The sequence below is a fragment of the Eurosta solidaginis genome, chromosome 5 (genome assembly GCF_040869045.1).
Source record: "Eurosta solidaginis isolate ZX-2024a chromosome 5, ASM4086904v1, whole genome shotgun sequence".
NCBI classification, from domain to species: domain Eukaryota; kingdom Metazoa; phylum Arthropoda; class Insecta; order Diptera; family Tephritidae; genus Eurosta; species Eurosta solidaginis.
Window position 1 is genome coordinate 188,500,606 of NC_090323.1, and position 22,311 is coordinate 188,522,916.

Here is a 22,311-nt window from a genome sequence, read left to right on the forward strand (position 1 = left end):
AGCACAAGAAAGTGACTACATCACCTCCGTAGAGGAAAAGAGGGCAAAGACCTGCGCAACAACAACCGTCAATCCTACCGATATTCTTCAACGCTTTTCCGACCTACCTAGGGCTCTACGGGTCTTATCACACGTTATGAGGTTCTACCGAAGAACCCACCCCGAAACAAAAAAATCATTCCAGGTCATGTCGCACCTAATCTCCCCTGATGAAATTAAGGCCACTACACGACTTTTAATTAAAATCTATCAGAAACAACATTATAGTTCCGAATATAATTATCTAAAGGCCGGAAAACCAATTGCAGGGAAAAGTGCAATACTCTCACTTAATCCCTATCTAGACCAACATGGCATCATTCGGGTAGGAGGGCGACTCGGGGCGTCAAAGGACTTAGCTTTTAATGAACGCCACCCAATCCTCCTCCCATACAACTGCAGGTTATCCCGTCTTACAGTCCTAATGTTTCATCAACAAAGTCTGCATGGGGAAAATCAACTCATGTTGCGTCTGATACGCACCCAATACTGGATACCTAACATCAAAACCATGATTAGGGCAACCATTCATAATTGCAAAACCTGCACTATTCACCGAAAACAGGCGCAGTCCCAACTCATGGGCACCCTTCCCTGCGAACGGACTACTTTGACCCGCGCGTTCACCAATACCGGGGTAGACTTTGCGGGGCCTTTCGACATCAAAAGCTACCGCGGTAGTGGATGTCAACTGTCAAAAGGCTACGTATGCCTTTTTGTCTGTTTCTCCACTAAGGCCATCCACTTAGAAGCCACTAGTGACCTTAGTACTCCATGCTTTCTCGCAGCCTTTGCGCGTTTTATCGCGAGAAGAGGATGTCCGAAAAACATCTACTCCGACAATGGTATAAACTTTGTCGGAGCGTCAAGATCTTTACGATCCGAGTTTAAAGCCTTCCTGGCAGAAAGCCGAGACAAAACAGTCTCAAAGTACAATCATCAAGCATTAAGCTGGCATTTTATTCCCGCCGCTGCTCCACATATGGGCGGCTTGTGGGAGGCGGGAGTGAAGAGCTTCAAAAGCCACTTCAAAAAGATCGCGTCTCCCCATAAGTACACCATGGAGGAGTTCCAAACCCTTTTGTGCAGGATTGAGGCGTGCCTCAACTCGCGCCCACTCAGCCCAGGGTCGAATGACCCAACGGACCTAGAGCCACTTACCCCAGGCCATTTCCTCACTGGCAGCCATCTACTGGCTCCGCCAGAGCCGGATGCGAGTGAGAGCCCTGCCTCGATGATCAATCGGTGGCAGAAACTCAAAGCCCTCCATCACACTTTCTGCAAGCGATGGAAAACCGAATATCTCACCGAGATCCAGAAACGATACAAGTGGAAACATCTACAACCTAATCTAAAACCCGGAGACCTAGTTGTTATCAAAGAGGACAACCTCCAACCCAACGAGTGGAGAATGGGCAGAATCGTCAACACACACCCAGGCCCTGATAACCGTGTGCGTGTTGTTGACGTTCATACAACCAGGGGACAAATAACTAGACCCATTACGAAATTGGTGCTCCTTCCGTCCCACGACAAGGAGAATTAAATGTAAGGGGGCAAACCCCGCCTTCCAAAACCCCAAAAACCAAAATCCTATTTCCCTCGACTACCTAAAATCAGAGGCCCACGGTTGGTGATAGCATAGAAAGCAAATTAAGGAACCCGCGTCTTCGTGTCTCTCTACCCCTAAGCCTGCGTTTCTCCCGAGCCATATATTATAATCAACCCCCAGGTCTCGTGATGGTGCGAGTCTACCGGAGGGGAATCCTAAAACGTACTACGCGATGGCAATGGGGAAAGGGAGCGCGGGACATGAAGACGCGTTTCAACCACGCGCCGTGATGCCCCGCTATCCCTAAGCTTGTGGCTATGCCCTAATCAACCCCCCGGTCTCGTGATGGTGCGAGTCTACCGGAGGTCGATCCTACATCTTCTCTTTTTTTCTCTACCTCCGGTCTCGTTTCGAGTCTGCCGGAGGGACTCCTACACCTGAATACGGAGCGAGACGCACGAAGACGCGGGAGAGCGTACAAAAAGCTCGCAAACAAAAAAAAAACATTTTTTTTTTCGATCTAAGTTTTTTTTAACAAGACTAACCGGGGGGCCCCCTGAACAGAAAACCCCATAATTCACTCGCTCACCCAGAGCGAGGACACCAGAAAATCCCCGAATTCACTCGCCCGCACCGAGCGAGGACTCCAGAGACCATCCCATTCACTCGTTATCCCATAACGAGGACATCATAACAACCTACCGCAGAAGGGTGAACCGATCTGCCACAGAACCTAAAGGCTTTCAGCCCATTATCTTTCTCACTTTCCAAAAATTTAACCCAAAAGTCACTCGCTCCCCAGAGCAAGGACACCAGAACCCTAACGCAGATCCAGGATCTGCCACATATTGCATCAGCACTCGGTCAAATGCACGAGGCCAACAGCACCGAAGCGGGCCTAGCAATCAGGACTCCAATAGTTATAATTCATAAGAACAAAGTACACGTCATGTAGGAAGTCTACAATAAAAGCTTTCCCAAACAAACATTAAGCTTACAAAGCGTTGATGTTGGTTCACAAATTGTGTAAACAAAAATAAATGAAACCTCATAAAAATTTACTAAAAGAAAGCATGTTATAAGTGGCCTCCAAAAAGCCCTTATAACTAACAATTCTTTTTAGACGGATTGTCAAAAGGTTTTGAACATTGATCTTGAATACCTTTCAAAAGGTCTTCAAACATTTCTCCAATTAAGGTGAATTTCAGTTTAAGCATAAACACCGAAAGTCCGTGCTCACAATTTGTTTAAGAAAACCATTCCATTCATAAATATGTGCGTTCGTGCTAACGATAATCGAACACAGACCAGTATTATCAAACTACCGACGCACTAAAGTAAATACTGATTGTTGTAGAAAAGAGTAACCAGTATTCTTATTAACCCCACCAAAGTAAAACCATTTATATATATTAACCCAATTGATCGTTGCGCACGGAGTGCGCTACATACATCCGAAGCAATCAATGTGGGTGTGGGGTTTTTATGAGGAACTAGATGTGCACTTGGGGTAAACCAGTGTCAATTCAATATCTTAAAGACAATTGTGGTGCCTCCACTCCGTTGCCGAGTTTGCGACACACCACAATTGTTTTCCATACGCATAATATATGTCTACATACACACTTACATGATTACGCAAAGCATCTCTTGATCAAAATCATCGCCAGCAACGAAAACACCCTTAAATTCGGCCAATTCAATAAAGACCAGGTACAAACGTATTTTGTGGTGAGCCATTAATGTAAGTTACGCCCTCGTTAATGCTGGCCCTTGCAAACATAGTTGATGGTGATATTTCTGCCTTATTCGCTTTCAGCGACGCCTCTAACTCAGCCATGATTGTATTCAAGCCTTCCTTTATTTCACAAACACGTTCTGTATCCAACGAACCACCCAATTCGTAGCATTGTTATCTGTTTATTACAAAAGTAAACATGTATATGTAGCAATTTACCTCATATACTATATATATACATAGAGGTTATGTATTACATATATAGTTAAATAAAAAAAATGTATATGTATTTATGTACCTACAGAACAGAAAACACCAGTCTTATTTATTTAGAATTAATTCACATACTTCCAAACGGAAAGTATTCTATACGCCCACTCGACCAGCCAATTGTTAAACCCGTATCCGTATTACGCTGTGTTTTACTTTGGAAGCAAACATATGAAGGATATTCTGTATTTATGCCAGTTAGATAACATAATGGTGAAATTGTCATATCAAATTTTTTCAAACAAGTATTGAAGAGTGCTATACCGGGTGTATCTTTGAACATCACAGCCAAATGACCACCATCTGCACCCCAGGCTAATACTTGTGGTTCGCCACCAACCTCACGACGACCGGCATTAAATTTGGTAAGTTCGGCTATTTTTAAAGCTTCTTTAGGTGAAGCGCCAGATGCAAAAATTTGTTCATCCTGAAAAAGTAAACGATATAAAATACTATCGCCGGTTGTAACAAAAAGCAAAAAAAATTGCCGCACGGTGACCAGCAAGCCGATCGTACTACACCACAATTGATTGTCCAGCGTTCAGGCGTCCATTTTTTTTTTTGCCGACCATACACGAAATACATTACCAACAGTGGCAGAAAATAGATTCGCAGCATCGGGTGACCATTTCAGCAATGAGCAAGGTGGACCAACACGACGAAGTGGAGTATTTTGTTGTCTATCGACATCCCATAATGACATATCAGTATCGCTAATGGATGCGGTTGCAAGCCATGTACCATTGGCATTCCATTGTACCGAAGTAATTGGGCAGTGGCCTGGATGTTTTAAGAATACTGCTTGTGTAGCGCTCCGTGTTATATGCATATTTGTATCCACAGTCCAAAGGCAAACACCTTTTTGACAACCCACTGCCAACTCTGCAGCGGTTAGTGGACGCCAAGCCATTGGTTTGCTTTTGATTAATTAGACTTAAACGGTTTGTATAAAACTTTTTATTTCCACTTTTGGTAAAGACCAATGTATTGCAATAATTTTCGACTTACAGCAAAGCTTTTGTTGTTGTTGCTATTATATCAAAGTTTATCAAATGAAGCGTATTACGACAAAGTCAAGCGAACTTTTTAATTGGCCAATGGCATATATTCGTGATGCATGTACATACATATGTGCACAAGCATTTGCGTAAGGGTGGGTTAATGTCGCAATACAGAATATATAGGTTGACATGCCTTCCATAAACCAAATTGTTGGCGAGATGACAACATATCATCCTTTGAAACTTGATCTATTGAATATTTTCCGAAATATTTTATTTCATGTTTTGGCCAAGTGGTATAGCACTGGACTCACGAAACAGACAAAAAGTTCGCTTACCGCTTCGACCCGTGACAGTGTTTCAATGAATAACACTGTTTTTGTATGAATAGCACTTCAATATTGAATCTATCAATCGTCAAGCCATTGAATTAATCCATTGTTCGTAAAATACTCCTGAGCACAGGCACCACTGCCGGTTCATCCGTGTATATACCCACAATATCATCTGATCCTGCAACGGCAATTTTGAAACAATTTGGATGCCATAAAATGCAACGTATATAAGAGCGTAACTAATCTCGCGTCTCTGACCACTCGACCACATTATTAATGCTCACTTCACGCGTATGCGGAAAGACTTTTGTTTTCAATCTTTTTGCAAATTGCAACATATCAAACGTATATTGTGCAATTGTACATATGACCGGGCTAACGGTGGCGGTTTGTTTATCACGCGCTTCATTTAGTGCCTCCGTAAAGCCACGTAAGTAGCTGTGAACCTGAAATGAAATAAAAGAATAAAAAATTAGGAAAACTTACAAAAGAATAAAAAAGGGAACGACACATCAAACCCATCCATTGTCCTAAATCTCCATCACCAGTCACCTGAAAAATAAAGAAAATGAGTTAAAAATCTGAAATAACCTAAGAAAATATTTATTTCAGTAAAATTATTGCAAAATATTTTACCACTTACCTTTTTTGTCCAGCAACGCGTAAAACTCCACATGAATTGAAGCAAAAAAAAAAAAACGGTAAAATAAATCTTTCGATTCATTTTTTTTTTGCTTCATTCTCTATACTGGAATGTTCAAACCAGTATGTATGTATGTATGATACATACAAGAAAACGAGAGACGACAGAGTTGCCATGTTACCCAACTCGACCACCCAATGGTGCGTTTCTTGTTTGCGTCTGTATAAGATTAGAGAAGACAACACAAGGTTACATCACAAGAGCAACCCCCCCCCCCGTAACTAATCAGGCCGAAATAATATGAAGGATAATACAAATCCATTTATTATTTTTTTTTTTCTTCTTTCCAACTCGTCCGGCGCGTGGCAAATGTAGGAGCCCCTCCGCCGCTCCGGGATTGGCTCCTCTCCCCAAGTCTCCAAACACACGAGAAGCATTTGCATCGGTTCCATCTAAAAAAAAAAAAAAAAAAAAAAAAAAAAAAAAAAAAAAAAAAAAAAAACAGCTTGAAAATCCAAATAACAATGTGGTGAGGGTAATTTATCCACCACAATCCTGCATTCATGTATCCTGGAAAATTCCTGTTACGGGAAAACAACTGGATGGCAACCCGCAATAACCACAGCAGCTTCATTAGTGCTGTCAGACTAAGGGCGGATACCGAACATTAAATGGACAAAATAAGTACCGAAAACCACACAAAACATCACAATCGGGACTGACGCGTCTTTCGTATTTTTGCCAATATGGGCATCTACTGCAGTACCAAGCAGTCATCCATAACAAATGAATTCAAAAAAAAGAGGAAAACAAAACAAAAACAAACCTCTCCTTGCACAAAAAATTTAACATTTTTTTTACAAAGACATTTTTTTGTTGTCGTTGCTGTTACCCTTTCCGTTTTTTTTTTTTTGGGTACTGTTTTCTGGCTGGGGGGCAGGACTTGTTGTTTTTCAACAACAAATATCACAAAAGGTCATTATAAGAGCTCGTTGCAAAAACCATCCGAGTCCCGAAAGTAAAGAATCCCGACACGACAAAATCCCGAAATGGGAAAAAGTCAACTGTTTCTACCGGCCTAGTGTGCTACTGCCCCAGTGACCTAGTTTTTTTTTCAAGGGCAAGCAAGTACATATATGTATATATCTATATATTCGCACACCACAAATTCACCATACCAGCTGTCAGCTAACCAATAAATACACGACAGGGCTGCATGCAATCTAATAATGATACGTGCAGATAGAACGCGTCGTGAAGAACGCATCGCCAATCTGCATGTAAGCACCGGCAGTTGGTACATGTTCCAATTTAATTACGATGTTCGCTATTCTTCATGAGCTTGCGCACAAAATTAAATACATACCTTTGTCAGCGTCTACGCTTCGTTTTAAACTCGGTTTATTCATACACTTTAACGTACGTTTGTTAATACAACGCCACGCGTATCACGAAAACAAGTAATTTTGCGCGGGTGGCTTGGAATCACGTCCGCTCCAACCTCCCACACACCGCAATCTTGCTGGTTATGTTGAAATATATAAGCTGCTCGAAATCACAGCCCTAACTATTCTGCAAAAACGCTCTCGTCACTCCACGTCATTTGACTAGTCATTTTACGGTGACAGGTTACATTCGTAGTCACATTTGCATGGGCGTGGGTAGGTTTGTGACCAGGTGTTTTGTAGGGTAATAATATAATACCCAACTGACGAAATGCATGCGCTGCAGCGAAAACGCGCATCACCCAACCAACCTCACGGCCACTCGCCCTGGCACATCCATCAAATGCCACAGTCGCCCTGAGAGCGACACGACACGTTATACGCTGGAACGGAGACCTCGGCCTCTTCGTCCAGCCCAGAAAAACCTCAAAACCCTCGAGTCTGGAACGGAGACCTCTGCCTCTTCGTCCAACCAACAAAAAAAAACCCGCAAATCTGGAATGGAGACCTCAGCCTCTCCATCCGGACCGGAAAAAAAAAAAACCAAAGAATAACAAACAATGGTGCCACTCTGGAACGGAGACCTCGGCCTCTTCGTCCAGCCTTACTGGCCATCGACAATTCACATATTACATTCCGAATTTCTATATTTAAGAATTATGTACAATTCAATGGCAAGAAATATTCACTTCACTGTTCATAACCGCTAATTCTTTCATCTTAGCTCAGGTGGCATGCTAAGCAAGTCGAAAGGGATTCCCGGCCATGTTGCGTCGCAGACGAACTCTTCACTTAGATTAAGTTTAGTGTGTAAGTCTTATAATAATTTTTCTCGTTTCAGCGGAGGTCATTGGCGGAAAACGATGTTGCGTATCGCAAGGGGGGCCGGCATATTTAGGCAGGATGCCTAACTTTTCCGCATCTGATTGCGACCCCCCCAATGCAACTCTGCAAATCGATACTCGATACTCGAATTAATTTATAACCACCCACACCATCACCCTCATGCATGTGCATGCATGTACATGCGCGTGTATGTGTGCTTTTTGTCAGCACTCATGCATATGCATGTCGGGGTTGATGTGTGGGTGCCTTTCCCCTCCAAAACGGAGGATTTTGCGGGTCAACGGTTGTAGCTTGCTATACAACCGGCCTCTTTGAGTTCAACAGCCAACCAGCACGCATCTGCCGCCAACGATCTCTGCCGTTTTATACTCAGGTAATATTGTACCCTAGCTATTTATCTTTACTGAATAAAGATCATCCTTTATAACGAGAAATTCTCGCCTATTTGTTTATTTCATTATTCTACACGCCACATTCCCACTGAGATCGACCCCGGTGCGCCGACCTACGACTCAGGAGCATACGCACCCCAGCCGAACAGAATGGAAAGTTTTTTTTCACTCAATCCATTTAACCTTGAGTAAATTTTTGGTTAGAAATGCCTAACTAAAATTTCAATGTCCCTAATGATGAAAAATACAAAATATTTATACAGATTTTTAAAGCAAAACATTTATTTCTAGATTCCAGGAATTTGAACAATAAAAACACTTCCGCATTTGAACTAAAGCAATGTATAGAACGGAAAGTTTTTTTTCCTCAACCCATTTAACCTTGGCTAATTTTTGGTTAGAAGTGCTTAATTAAAATTTCAATACCCTTAATGATGAAAAATACAAAATATTTATACAGATTTTTAAAGCAAAAACATTTATTTCTAGATTCCAGGAATTTGAACACTAAAAACACTTCCGCATTTGAACTAAAGCAATGTATAGAACGGAAAGTTTTTTTTCCTCAACCCATTTAACCTTGGCTAATTTTTGGTTAGAAGTGCTTAATTAAAATTTCAATACCCTTAATGATGAAAAATACAAAATATTTATACAGCTTTTTAAAGCAAAAACATTTATTTCTAGATTCCAGGAATTTGAACAATAAAAACACTTCCGCATTTGAACTAAAGCAATGTATAGAACGGAAAGTTTTTTTTCCTCAACCCATTTAACCTTGGCTAATTTTTGGTTAGAAGTGCTTAATTAAAATTTCAATACCCTTAATGATGAAAAATACAAAATATTTATACAGATTTTTAAAGCAAAAACATTTATTTCTAGATTCCAGGAATTTGAACAATAAAAACACTTCCTCAACCCATTTAACCTTGGCTAATTTTTGGTTAGAAGTGCTTAATTAAAATTTCAATACCCTTAATGATGAAAAATACAAAATATTTATACAGATTTTTAAAGCAAAAACATTTATTTCTAGATTCCAGGAATTTGAATAATAAAAACACTTCCGCATTTGAACTAAAGCAATGTATAGAACGGAAAGCTTTTTTCACTCAACCCATTTAACCTTGGCTAATTTTTGGTTAGAAGTGCTTAATTAAAATTTCAATACCCTTAATGATGAAAAATACAAAATATTTATACAGATTTTTAAAGCAAAAACATTTATTTCTAGATTCCAGGAATTTGAACAATAAAAACACTTCCGCATTTGAACTAAAGCAATGTATAAAACGGAAAGCTTTTTTCACTCAACCCATTTAACCTTGGCTAATTTTTGGTTAGAAGTGCTTAATTAAAATTTCAATACCCTTAATGATGAAAAATACAAAATATTTATACAGATTTTTAAAACAAAAACATTTATTTCTAGATTCCAGGAATTTTAACAATAAAAACACTTCCGCATTTGAACTAAAGCAATGTATAGAACGGAAAGTTTTTTTTCCTCAACCCATTTAACCTTGGCTAATTTTTGGTTAGAAGTGCTTAATTAAAATTTCAATACCCTTAATGATGAAAAATACAAAATATTTATACAGCTTTTTAAAGCAAAAACATTTATTTCTAGATTCCAGGAATTTGAACAATAAAAACACTTCCGCATTTGAACTAAAGCAATGTATAGAACGGAAAGTTTTTTTTCCTCAACCCATTTAACCTTGGCTAATTTTTGGTTAGAAGTGCTTAATTAAAATTTCAATGGCCTTAATGGTGAAAAATACAAAATATTTATACAGCTTTTTAAAGCAAAAACATTTATTTCTAGATTCCAGGAATTTGAACAATAAAAACACTTCCGCATTTGAACTAAAGCAATGTATAGAACGGAAAGTTTTTTTTCCTCAACCCATTTAACCTTGGCTAATTTTTGGTTAGAAGTGCTTAATTAAAATTTCAATACCCTTAATGATGAAAAATACAAAATATTTATACAGCTTTTTAAAGCAAAAACATTTATTTCTAGATTCCAGGAATTTGAACAATAAAAACACTTCCGCATTTGAACTAAAGCAATGTATAGAACGGAAAGTTTTTTTTCCTCAACCCATGTAACCTTGGCTAATTTTTGGTTAGAAGTGCTTAATTAAAATTTCAATACCCTTAATGATGAAAAATACAAAATATTTATACAGATTTTTAAAGCAAAAACATTTATTTCTAGATTCCAGGAATTTGAACAATAAAAACACTTCCGCATTTGAACTAAAGCAATGTATAGAACGGAAAGTTTTTTTTCCTCAACCCATTTAACCTTGGCTAATTTTTGGTTAGAAGTGCTTAAATAAAATTTCAATGCCCTTAATGGTGAAAAATACAAAATATTTATACAGCTTTTTAAAGCAAAAACATTTATTTCTAGATTCCAGGAATTTGAACAATAAAAACACTTCCGCATTTGAACTAAGGCAATGTATAGATCGGAAAGTTTTTTTTCCTCAACCCATTTAACCTTGGCTAATTTTTGGTTAGAAGTGCTTAATTAAAATTTCAATGCCCTTAATGATGAAAAATACGAAATATTTATACAGATTTTTAAAGCAAAAACATTTATTTCTAGATTCCAGGAATTTGAACAATAAAAACACTTCCGCATTTGAACTAAAGCAATGTATAGAACGGAAAGTTTTCTTTCAATCAATCCATTTAGCCTTGAGTAAATTTTTGGTTAGAAGTGCCTAATTAGAATTTCAATACCCTTAATGATGAAAAATACAAAATATTTATACAGATTTTTAAAGCAAAAACATTTATTTCTAGATTCCAGGAATTTGAACAATAAAAACACTTCCGCATTTGAACTAAAGCAATATATAGAACGGAAAGCTTTTTTCACTCAACCCATTTAACCTTGGCTAATTTTTGGTTAGAAGTGCTTAATTAAAATTTCAATACCCTTAATGTCGAAAGATACAAAATATTTATACAGCTTTTTAAAGCAAAAACATTTATTTCTAGATTCCAGGAATTTGAACAATAAAAACACTTCCGCATTTGAACTAAAGCAATGTATAGAACGGAAAGTTTTTTTTCCTCAACCCATTTAACCTTGGCTAATTTTTGGTTAGAAGTGCTTAATTAAAATTTCAATGCCCTTAATGATGAAAAATACGAAATATTTATACAGATTTTTAAAGCAAAAACATTTATTTCTAGATTCCAGGAATTTGAACAATAAAAACACTTCCGCATTTGAACTAAAGCAATGTATAGAACGGAAAGGTTTTTTTCCTCAACCCATTTAACCTTGGCTTATTTTTGGTTAGAAGTGCTTAATTAAAATTTCAATGCCCTTAATGATGAAAAATACGAAATATTTATACAGATTTTTAAAGCAAAAACATTTATTTCTAGATTCCAGGAATTTGAACAATAAAAACACTTCCGCATTTGAACTAAAGCAATGTATAGAACGGAAAGTTTTTTTTTTCACTCAATCCATTTAACCTTGAGTAAATTTTTGGTTAAAACTGCCTAATTAAAATAACAATGCCCTTAATGATGAAAAATACAAAATATTTATACAGCTTTTTAAAGCAAAAACATGTACCATGGGTACATGCATGCACTTTATTCACCCTCACATAAACACAGTTTCCCCTTGTTTTTAAAATTCTTCTACTTTTGCTTTCTTTTAAATTTTCATACAGAACACCCGGTAGTTCTCAACACTATTCTAAGATTAACATCCTTCAATCATCAGTTCGAACATATGATTTTCGATACGAAAATTATCGGTAATCTATATGTCAATTACTACCTCATGGGTCTCGGCCTTATATCCGGCTCGAAAATCGTTCTTTTCCTGAAGAACCATCGTGCTTAGCAGATCGTAAGTGTGGAAGTGTAGTTAGTAAACCAAGTGTCCAATTTAACTCGAAAAGTTAAGATAAATCGCGAGTGCTAATTTAACTAGCTCACTTCCCACCACCACTACATTCCCTGCAATCAAATTAAACCCAACTTAAAGAAATTGGTAAGAAAGGCTCTAAAACTTAAATCAAAGTTATGTGTTGTGCTAAAAGTGTCTAAAGTGAAATGCCTCTTTTAGGCTACCTAACTGAAGCCCTCCAATCGCAGCCTGAATAACGTGCGCAAAAGTGTTGTTGCGGCCGGAATCAATCACCAGTTGAATGCGCCAAAATAATGCCCAAATGTATGCCGGCAAATAGTGGCCGAATCTGACCATACGCACCCAATGCGAAGCCTTATCACTTACAACAAATTCCGGTTCCAGTAAAAATTTAACCTTAGCCTTCAAGACAATTTTCCTATGTATCCTACATACTTATATCTAACTTGTCAATTTTCAACGTTTATATAAAAAGTTAGAATACAAGTGAGCCAGTGGAAAAGGCGGTTTTCCACTTTATCATTAAGTTCTAGTGATTCGGGATAGCTAGAAACGGACCTAGACACAAATCCTAATTAATTCAACAAAAAACAATTTACCTACAACCATTTATATAAGGAATTGTTAAGAGGGTTTTAGCTTTGATAATTGTAAACCCTAAACATGTAAAAGTTAAGTTTATAACCAGCGCGGTTTTACCCGATAGTGGAAAAGGCGGTTTTCCCTTTCAGATCCGAAATCACCAGAGACCAGAGTTAGAAGACCCGCATTACAATGTAAAAATAAAATCCAGGGATTTGGATTCCAGTTGCATGTAGATGTACATGCGCATACTTACCTTGTCATAACCTACAATGAACATCTTCAATTATACTTACTACTAATTTTATCTCTAGTTCTTGAATATTCGTCTCCTGAAAACATGAATTATACTTACCTTTAGAGTTACCTGTTAGTCTAAATAATTATACAAAGCAAACCTAAGCACAAAGGAATGAATTTGCATTAATACCTACTCTCACTGGTTTGGCTTAATTCTTACCCATATGTAACCTTTTGAATAGAGTAAGAAAATAGTTATTAATAATTAACTTCATTTCAAATAATTATACCCTAGCCAAGAAGAGAAGAAGAACAACATCCTAATAAAAGGATTTTTTTTGAAGAAACTACAATAGAACCATCTTCCTAGGTTCCTACGTATCTAAATAATGTTAATTGAGTTTGTAATAACCTTTAATCAAATCGTTATACTTACCTTTTGTAACGTAGCAAATGCTACGCCACAATATCTATTTTCTATTTAGCGCCCACCCCTAACATCATATTTTCCATTTACTGCCCACCCCTAGTAGTGTATGTACCGACATACATATATACATACATACCGGCCCAGCAACCATCGCGCAAGCACAAAGCAAGCCAGCGATGGTGAACGCACAATGCTTGGGAATTTTCATTCGTGGCGCGCTGTGCGCGACAATGCGAGCATAATTCCCAACGTGTTCATAGTTACCTATGAATAAGATGATTGGCCGGAATACACCAGGCACACTTCGCCGTAGGTAAGTGAAGTGCGTGTCGGCCGCCACTGGCGGTCGACAAGGGGTGCCCTTTGGGTTAGGAGGGTGCGTTACAAGGTCGGTTCCACCGATGGTACGCCCCCCCTGCTTATCGGACACCCCGCAGGTTTACCCACATTTCCGGTGAGTAAGACGGGATTCACACCCCTTATTACTCATCGGAAAGGTAATGCACGGGCAGCCTTCTCGGGTAGGAAGGAAACCCGTCCCAACGCCATTGGCGGGGCGGATTTCCCCACTACTCTAGTAGACTGCTCGAGCCAATATAAATACATTGTAGGGACTCCCTTTGGGTCGAGGGGGGTAAAGTTACAAGGTCGGTTCTGCCGATGGTACTTCCCCCCAGGCCTATTGGGCAGCCCTACCCATATTCCAGGGACTCCCTTTCGGTCGAGGGGGGTAAAGTTACAAGGTCGGTTCTGCCGATGGTACTTCCCCCCCGGCCTATTGGGCAACCCTAATATTTTGCTATCATCTCCTCTGAGTAAGACGGGACTCACCCCCCCTATTACTCAGAGGAAGGGTAATGCACGGATATACGGATCAGGTAAGAGGGGAACACTTCCCAACGCCTGCGGCGGGACAAACTCCCCTACTACCCTAGCCGAATACCCGAGCCAATATATTGTAGTTAGTTAGCCTCATACTAATATAGACACTTCGCCGTAGGTACCATCATCATCGCGATCCCGATCCACGGACATCCCATCCCGAAGCCTAGCCACCCGTTGTCATAGCTATTTGGTGAGAGCGACCGTCATCCAGTACTCTCTCTCTGGGCGTGATCCTAACTACCGCCGTCACTACTACCGCCGTTAGCACCCCTTAGCGAGAGCCACCGTCGTCTCCACCATCTCGGCCACCGCTAGCTAGCACTCTATCTCTCTCTCTCTGCGGAGAGCCGTCGTCCTTGGATTATAATATCAGCGATACTACCTAGTGAACATCTCTCTCTCTCTCTCTTCTGGATTCAAAGTTGTGGATATTTTAGCCCGAGATCCGCGTGTGTGTGTGTGTTCGAAATCAAAACACTAATTTACTGTGTATTTATTTAGGTGGGGGAAGTGGGACCTCCATCCGACTCTGGATTGACTTGAGCATACCTCAGCCTTTGACCAAACCCACCTCATAAATGGCGCCCGAGCAGGGACCCGTCTCCTCAGGCGACTGTGCCAAAGCCAACGAGAGCACCAACACTGTAGGAACGGGTTCACCGAACACACCACCAACAATTGACACAAAGATAAGCGAAAACACCACCACCACGCTCAACGTCGACTCTCTAGGCTGCATTTACCTGCTGAAGAAAGAGAGGTTAATCGAAGAATGCAAACGCTACCGAATCTACACCGAAAGACATACCGTCGCTGAATTGCGCAGCACACTCAGTGCATACGTCCGAGACCAACGAAAGCGTAAGTCAACAGAAAATCTTTTGAGAGAGGTAGAGATGGAGATCGCCGCCGAAGAGGCCCGACCAGTCACATCTACGCAAAACACCAAGCCGGCCGTCACAATCAAAACAATATCCCCCCAGCGCGAGCAGAGCGGAATAAGTATCACGGAGGTCATGAATAGAGTCCGCCGCTGGGATGTACATTACGCTGGGGGCGACACATTATACGACTTCCTGGAAAGGATTGAGGAACTGGCAGAATGCTATCTGATTAAGCCAGATCAACTCCTCCCAATCCTTCCAGAGATACTGCGTGGCAAAGCCCTTCAATGGTTCCGCCTGCGAAAACAACAACTACACACATGGGCTGACTTCCGCTCCGAAGCAGGAAAATTCTTTTTGCCGAAGCGACACATTAGCCAGCTAGAGGACGCTATCCGCCAAAGAAAACAGACGAGCAGAGAAAAGGCCAAGGACTATATCCTCGCCCTCCAGACGATGATTCGCCGCCACCCGACTTTGTGCAAAGAAGATCATCTAGAACGCATATACGACGGACTACGGGTGGAGTATCGACTTTTTGTGAAGCGGGGCGAGTTCCAAACGATAGAGCAACTTATGGAGCTCACCGACGAGTACGAACTACTGCGGAGCGAAGAAGCCAAACAGAGCCGACTGTTAGCACAAAGCTTAAGCACAGTAATAATCGAGGAGCTGGAGGAGCAGAATGATCAAATAACGCACTCCCTGTCCACACTCACTGACCGTTACGATGCAAGAAACACCTGCTGGCGATGCAAGAAACGCGGCCACCACCGCTCCCATTGCACCAACAAAAGACGAATTTTTTGTTCTAGATGCGGCAGAGACGGAACGCTCTCCAGGGATTGTGCGTGCTACGGAATGAACCGAAATAATCCGATAACACCCGCACTATTATCATCCGTAGCCAAAGGGATGGGGAACGACGGACGTTTTTACATACAGGTGTCCATCGAAGGATTGATGTGCCGCGCCCTGATCGACACGGGGGCCACCGTGACATACATCAATGAAGCCGTAAGAAGGCATCTGGAACGACGAAAGATTCCACCGTTATCCAATCGTCGCAACGTGCAACTCGCCGACCAATCGTGCATTGCGAGCACCCACTCCTACCCGGTCAAGGTCAAATACAATGATCAAACAGCCAGTACGTTGGTGTCTGTTATCCCTAATTTGGCAGAGTGTTATCCTGGGTATGGACTTTTTGGCAAAGCGCAACGTTACCGTCTCACTGGATGGAAAGCCCCTTACCACAGCCGGTGCAACCAAAGCAAACGCACCCGTAACCCTGCATTACATAAGAGAAGCGGAACACCTCGACGAAGAGCGAAAGATAGACCACCTAGAGCTCATAGAAACACATCAAAAAGCACCCACACACCTAAAAGGGCCAAACACTGCCGCAGAACACATACACAACACAACACTAAAACAAAGTTATTACCCGGCCATCCTCCTCAGCAACAATGGTGAGCAACTCGTCACGAACGCTCCGGCAACGATCCTGAAGGATCATAACATCACCCACCGATTTACCAAACCGTGTGCCCCCACAAAAATCCTACTGAACGCGTTAATCGCGTTATCAAAACAAGGGTGGCACAACGTACGAAACAAGACCATCGGAACTGGCAACGGGAACTACCAGAAAAAGCGTTCGCCATAAATACGACCCAACACAAATCAACCGCCGAAATAAATTTTAACCGCAACTTCGTTGGGCCGAGAGAAGCACGAACAAAATATGCCATGCCCGAGGAACCGCCTCCATTCGACGCAGTACCGTGGCCCGCAAATAAGCCACGAATACTGGACGCTAAGATATTCTGGAACCCGCCATTAATAGCCGGCCATCTAAACGCCATCGTATGCGACAAACCAACCGCTGGTGACACTATACCGTATGCACCAAACCGAGAGCCACACGATACTATTAATGGAAACCACGCCCAGACTTCTTTGCCCGGACTATGGATAAATCGCAAAAAGGGTGTAACACGGCGCGTAGGGTGGACGAAGATCACGCCATAATCAAGCTGAAAGAACACTACAAGATGGTACGATTCGCTGGTTGAGGAGAAGCAAGGTCCGACCTAGTTTGATAAGTTTTCTATACATGAAATATAAATACCTTAATTTTGAAATGTAAATTGAAATTGTAATATAAAAATGTACATATGTATATACCTTAATATTGAAATGTAAATTTAAAATGAATTTCTACTTGCAATGTAAATTTAAACACAAATGAAATGTACACATTATTGTTGAAAAAAGAAGAAGAAAAAAAAAATCAATCAATCATAATAATAAAAACATCAACGAACACATATACACACATGTCGGCCGAGCCATCGGATTCAACCAATGATAAAACATACCTGGGCTCTGCCCATGGTAGTTCAGGCCTCCGCGCAAAAACCCTGTAATACCACAACCTTTCGTCCGCCGAAGTAGGAGGGGGACTGTAACGTAGCAAATGCTACGCCACAATATCTATTTTCTATTTAGCGCCCACCCCTAACATCATATTTTCCATTTACTGCCCACCCCTAGTAGTGTATGTACCGACATACATATATACATACATACCGGCCCAGCAACCATCGCGCAAGCACAAAGCAAGCCAGCGATGGTGAACGCACAATGCTTGGGAATTTTCATTCGTGGCGCGCTGTGCGCGACAATGCGAGCATAATTCCCAACGTGTTCATAGTTACCTATGAATAAGATGATTGGCCGGAATACACCAGGCACACTTCGCCGTAGGTAAGTGAAGTGCGTGTCGGCCGCCACTGGCGGTCGACAAGGGGTGCCCTTTGGGTTAGGAGGGTGCGTTACAAGGTCGGTTCCACCGATGGTACGCCCCCCCTGCTTATCGGACACCCCGCAGGTTTACCCACATTTCCGGTGAGTAAGACGGGATTCACACCCCTTATTACTCATCGGAAAGGTAATGCACGAGCAGCCTTCTCGGGTAGGAAGGAAACCCGTCCCAACGCCATTGGCGGGGCGGATTTCCCCACTACTCTAGTAGACTGCTCGAGCCAATATAAATACATTGTAGGGACTCCATTTGGGTCGGGGGGGGTAAAGTTACAAGGTCGGTTCTGCCTATGGTACTTCCCCCCAGGCCTATTGGGCAGCCCTACCCATATTCCAGGGACTCCCTTTGGGTCGAGGGGGGTAAAGTTACAAGGTCGGTTCTGCCGATGGTACTTCCCCCCCGGCCTATTGGGCAACCCTAATATTTTGCTATCATCTCCTCTGAGTAAGACGGGACTCACCCCCCCCCCCCCCCCCCCCCCCCTATTACTCAGAGGAAGGGTAATGCACGGATATACGGCTCAGGTAAGAGGGGAACACTTCCCAACGCCTGCGGCGGGACAAACTCCCCTACTACCCTAGCCGAATACCCGAGCCAATATATTGTAGTTAGTTAGCCTCATACTAATATAGACACTTCGCCGTAGGTACCATCATCATCGCGATCCCGATCCACGGACATCCCATCCCGAAGCCTAGCCACCCGTTGTCATAGCTATTTGGTGAGAGCCACCGTCATCCAGTACTCTCTCTCTGGGCGTGATCCTAACTACCGCCGTCACTACTACCGCCGTTAGCACCCCTTAGCGAGAGCCACCGTCGTCTCCACCATCTCGGCCGCAGCTAGCTAGCACTCTATCTCTCTCTCTGCGGAGAGCCGTCGTCCTTGGATTATAATATCAGCGATACTACTTAGTGAACATCTCTCTCTCTCTCTCTTCTGGATTCAAGGTTGTGGATATTTTAGCCCGAGAGCCGCGTATGTGTGTGTGTTCGAAAGCAAAACACTAATTTACTGTGTATTTATTTAGGTGGGGGAAGTGGGACCTCCATCCGACTCTGGATTGACTTGAGCATGCCTCAGCCTTTGACCAAACCCACCTCATACTTTGAACCATGAACATTAGGATATTTTTATTGTAACTATGTTATTGCATTTCAACAACATAGCTAATCGGTGTACATTAACATAAAGAAAACCATATGATCAGCTGTTAAACTGACCTAGTTCCACAAGATGTTGTAAATCGTCATCCATTTTATTAATTTCCGGATCGCTCTTTTGAGAAAAAGAACGAAGAAATCAAAAACCAAAACTTTGAAATTGTCAATGTTTGGGAGACTCTCTTAGCTCCAATTGCTCACCATTCTCTTAAATTCATTTTTTTTGCTGGCGCTCCGGTCGGCGGCGGTTATTCTTTGACACCTTTTATGCGCCCTTCGCAAACCTTATATACCATATTGGCCATAGAAATAACCACACCTAACTGCTAAGGTAAATTTGGTTGGATAAAATAGGTTATAATATTTGAAGCATATGAACGTGCACCAGCAGCTGCGTACCAAGCAAGGAAGGCCTTCTTCGCTTCGTGGGACAGCGTCGTAGTAAGCAAACCATTACCACTGGAAAACATGTAAGTAAGTTCACTTATTTCATTTTATCCACCAACCTACTAAGTATACATAAATGCTACGATAGAGAACGTAAGTGACATGTACTTACATACATAACCAACTTATGTATGTACGTACAGATATGCACATGGATGCAAGCTTTCTTTCTTTGTTGTTCGCATCATTTTTAAGTACTTTCGTACATACATATGAATACCCATCTCTCGTGTGGAGTTCGAATCATCTCATGATAAAACCAAGAGAATTAGAGAAATAATTTTTGTTTTGGTTTCTTAATCTTTACACTGAAACTCCAAGCTCTCGTGAGCGGCAAGGTCGCCGAACTCATAAACTATATAATTTACATATTGTTGAGGTAGGTTAGTTTTTTCTGTCTGATCAATACCCAAGAAAAAAAAGTTAGTTGTTACGGATATAAATTAAGATCTTGGTGATTAATTTTGCGATTAGATTGCCACCTACACTAAGTCTTACATACGTTTAAATTTATTTAACCTATAAGGAGAATGAGCTGAACTGTAATAAAAATTTGTAAATATGAAATTGTAAATTTAATTGTGTTGGTCTAATTCCACTGTAGTGTGGTTGGTCTTTTGGGTCTTTATTAACAGCTTTAAAGCCATGGTAGGGTGGGTTAAGAACAGCCGCCAAAATAAGATACGCGCTGCTAGGTATGGGGTTTTCCAGGCATAGTTGGTGGTACTCAGGCTTTCCGGTAGCTTTTCGTTAGTGTACAAAGTTTAAGTTCTTGTTCGGCCCCGAGCTCACAGATGATGGCTTGGTTTGGTAAACGTGTTTCGAACCCTCCCCAGGCTGAAGCTCCCGCATTAATGCCAGTGCACACACCACTTTTACCAACACGCTAGGCGAGCCCATCTTAAGGAAGAGGCTTAAGGGGCCCGTAACAAATATTTATTTCTAGATTTCAGGAATTTGAACAATAAAAACACTTCCGCATTTGAACTGAAGCAATGTATAGAATGGAAAGTTTTTTTTCACTCAATCCATTTAACCTTGAGTAAATTTTTGGTTAGAAATGCCTAACTAAAATTTCAATGCCCCTAATGATGAAAAATACAAAATATTTATACAGCTTTTTAAAGCAAAAATGTTTATTTCTAGATTCCAGGAATTTGAACAATAAAAACACTTCCGCATTTGAACTTAAGCAATGTATATAACGGAAAGTATTTTTTCACTCAATCCATTTAAACTTGAGTAAATTTTTGGTTAAAACTGCCTAATTAAAATTACAATGCCCTTAATGATGAAAAATACAAAATATTTATACAGCTTTTTAAAGCAAAAACATTTATTTCTAGATTCCAGGAATTTGAACAATAAAAACACTTCCGCATTTGAACTGAAGCAATGTATAGAATGGAAAGTTTTTTTTCACTCAATCCATTTAACCTTGAGTAAATTTTTGGTTAGAAATGCCTAACTAAAATTTCAATGCCCCTAATGATGAAAAATACAAAATATTTATACAGCTTTTTAAAGCAAAAATATTTATTTCTAGATTCCAGGAATTTGAACAATAAAAACACTTCCGCATTTGAACTTAAGCAATGTATATAACGGAAAGTTTTTTTTCACTCAATCCATTTAAACTTGAGTAAGTTTTTGGTTAAAACTGCCTAATTAAAATTACAATGCCCTTAATGATGAAAAATACAAAATATGTATACAGCTTTTTAAAGCAAAAACATTTATTTCTAGATTCCAGGAATTTGAACAATAAAAACACTTCCGCATTTGAACTTAAGCAATGTATAGAACGGAAAGTTTTTTTCACTCAATCCATTTAACCTTGAGTAAATTTTTGGTTAAAACTGCCTAATTAAAATGACAATGCCCTTAATGATGAAAAATAAAAAATATTTATACAGCTTTTTAAAGCAAAAATATTTATTTCTAGATTCCAGGAATTTGAACAATAAAAACACTTCCGCATTTGAACTTAAGCAATGTATAGAACGGAAAGTTTTTTTTCACTCAATCCATTTAACCTTGAGTAAATTTTTGGTTAGAAATGCCTAACTAAAATTTCAATGCCCCTAATGATGAAAAATACAAAATATTTATACAGCTTTTTAAAGCAAAAATATTTATTTCTAGATTCCAGGAATTTGAACAATAAAAACACTTCCGCATTTGAACTTAAGCAATGTATATAACGGAAAGTTTTTTTTCACTCAATCCATTTAAACTTGAGTAAGTTTTTGGTTAAAACTGCCTAATTAAAATTACAATGCCCTTAATGATGAAAAATACAAAATATGTATACAGCTTTTTAAAGCAAAAACATTTATTTCTAGATTCCAGGAATTTGAACAATAAAAACACTTCCGCATTTGAACTTAAGCAATGTATAGAACGGAAAGTTTTTTTCACTCAATCCATTTAACCTTGAGTAAATTTTTGGTTAAAACTGCCTAATTAAAATGACAATGCCCTTAATGATGAAAAATAAAAAATATTTATACAGCTTTTTAAAGCAAAAACATTTATTTCTAGATTCCAGGAATTTGAACAATAAAAACACTTTCGCATTTGAACTTAAGCAATGTATAGAATGGAAAGTTTTTTTTCACTCAATCCATTTAACCTTGAGTAAATTTTTGGTTAGAAATGCCTAACTAAAAT

The 22,311-nt window shown here is 40.2% G+C and overlaps 1 protein-coding gene and 2 pseudogenes across 3 annotated transcripts; 1 reads left to right on the top strand and 2 right to left on the bottom strand.

The window, feature by feature from the left end:
• LOC137251893 (purine nucleoside phosphorylase-like) overlaps positions 1 to 3,366 on the bottom strand; it is an 86,671-nt pseudogene extending 83,305 nt beyond the window's left edge.
• Positions 3,367 to 3,368: 2 nt separating this feature from the next.
• On the bottom strand, positions 3,369 to 13,039 carry LOC137254353 (aladin-like; annotated as a pseudogene).
• LOC137251894 (uncharacterized) lies at positions 12,029 to 18,280 on the top strand. Of its 3 annotated transcripts, none has more exons than XM_067786869.1 (3): positions 12,029 to 12,300; positions 12,376 to 14,036; positions 14,430 to 18,280. In XM_067786869.1, exon 3 carries the CDS (start codon positions 14,893 to 14,895, stop codon positions 16,672 to 16,674), a length of 1,782 nt encoding a protein of 593 aa, XP_067642970.1. In that variant the 5' UTR covers positions 12,029 to 12,300; positions 12,376 to 14,036; positions 14,430 to 14,892; the 3' UTR covers positions 16,675 to 18,280. The 3 variants fall into 3 exon arrangements, with proteins under 3 accessions (XP_067642970.1, XP_067642973.1, XP_067642971.1); XM_067786870.1 differs by having other exon boundaries at positions 12,080 to 12,156; positions 13,450 to 14,036; XM_067786872.1 differs by lacking the exon at positions 12,376 to 14,036.
• The last annotated feature ends 4,031 nt before the right edge of the window (positions 18,281 to 22,311 follow it).

What these genes read in the sequence shown, in the direction of transcription:
- LOC137251894 (XM_067786869.1), top strand. Translation starts at nt 14,893, where the DNA reads ATGGCGCCCGAGCAGGGACCCGTCTCCTCAGGCGACTGTGCCAAAGCC.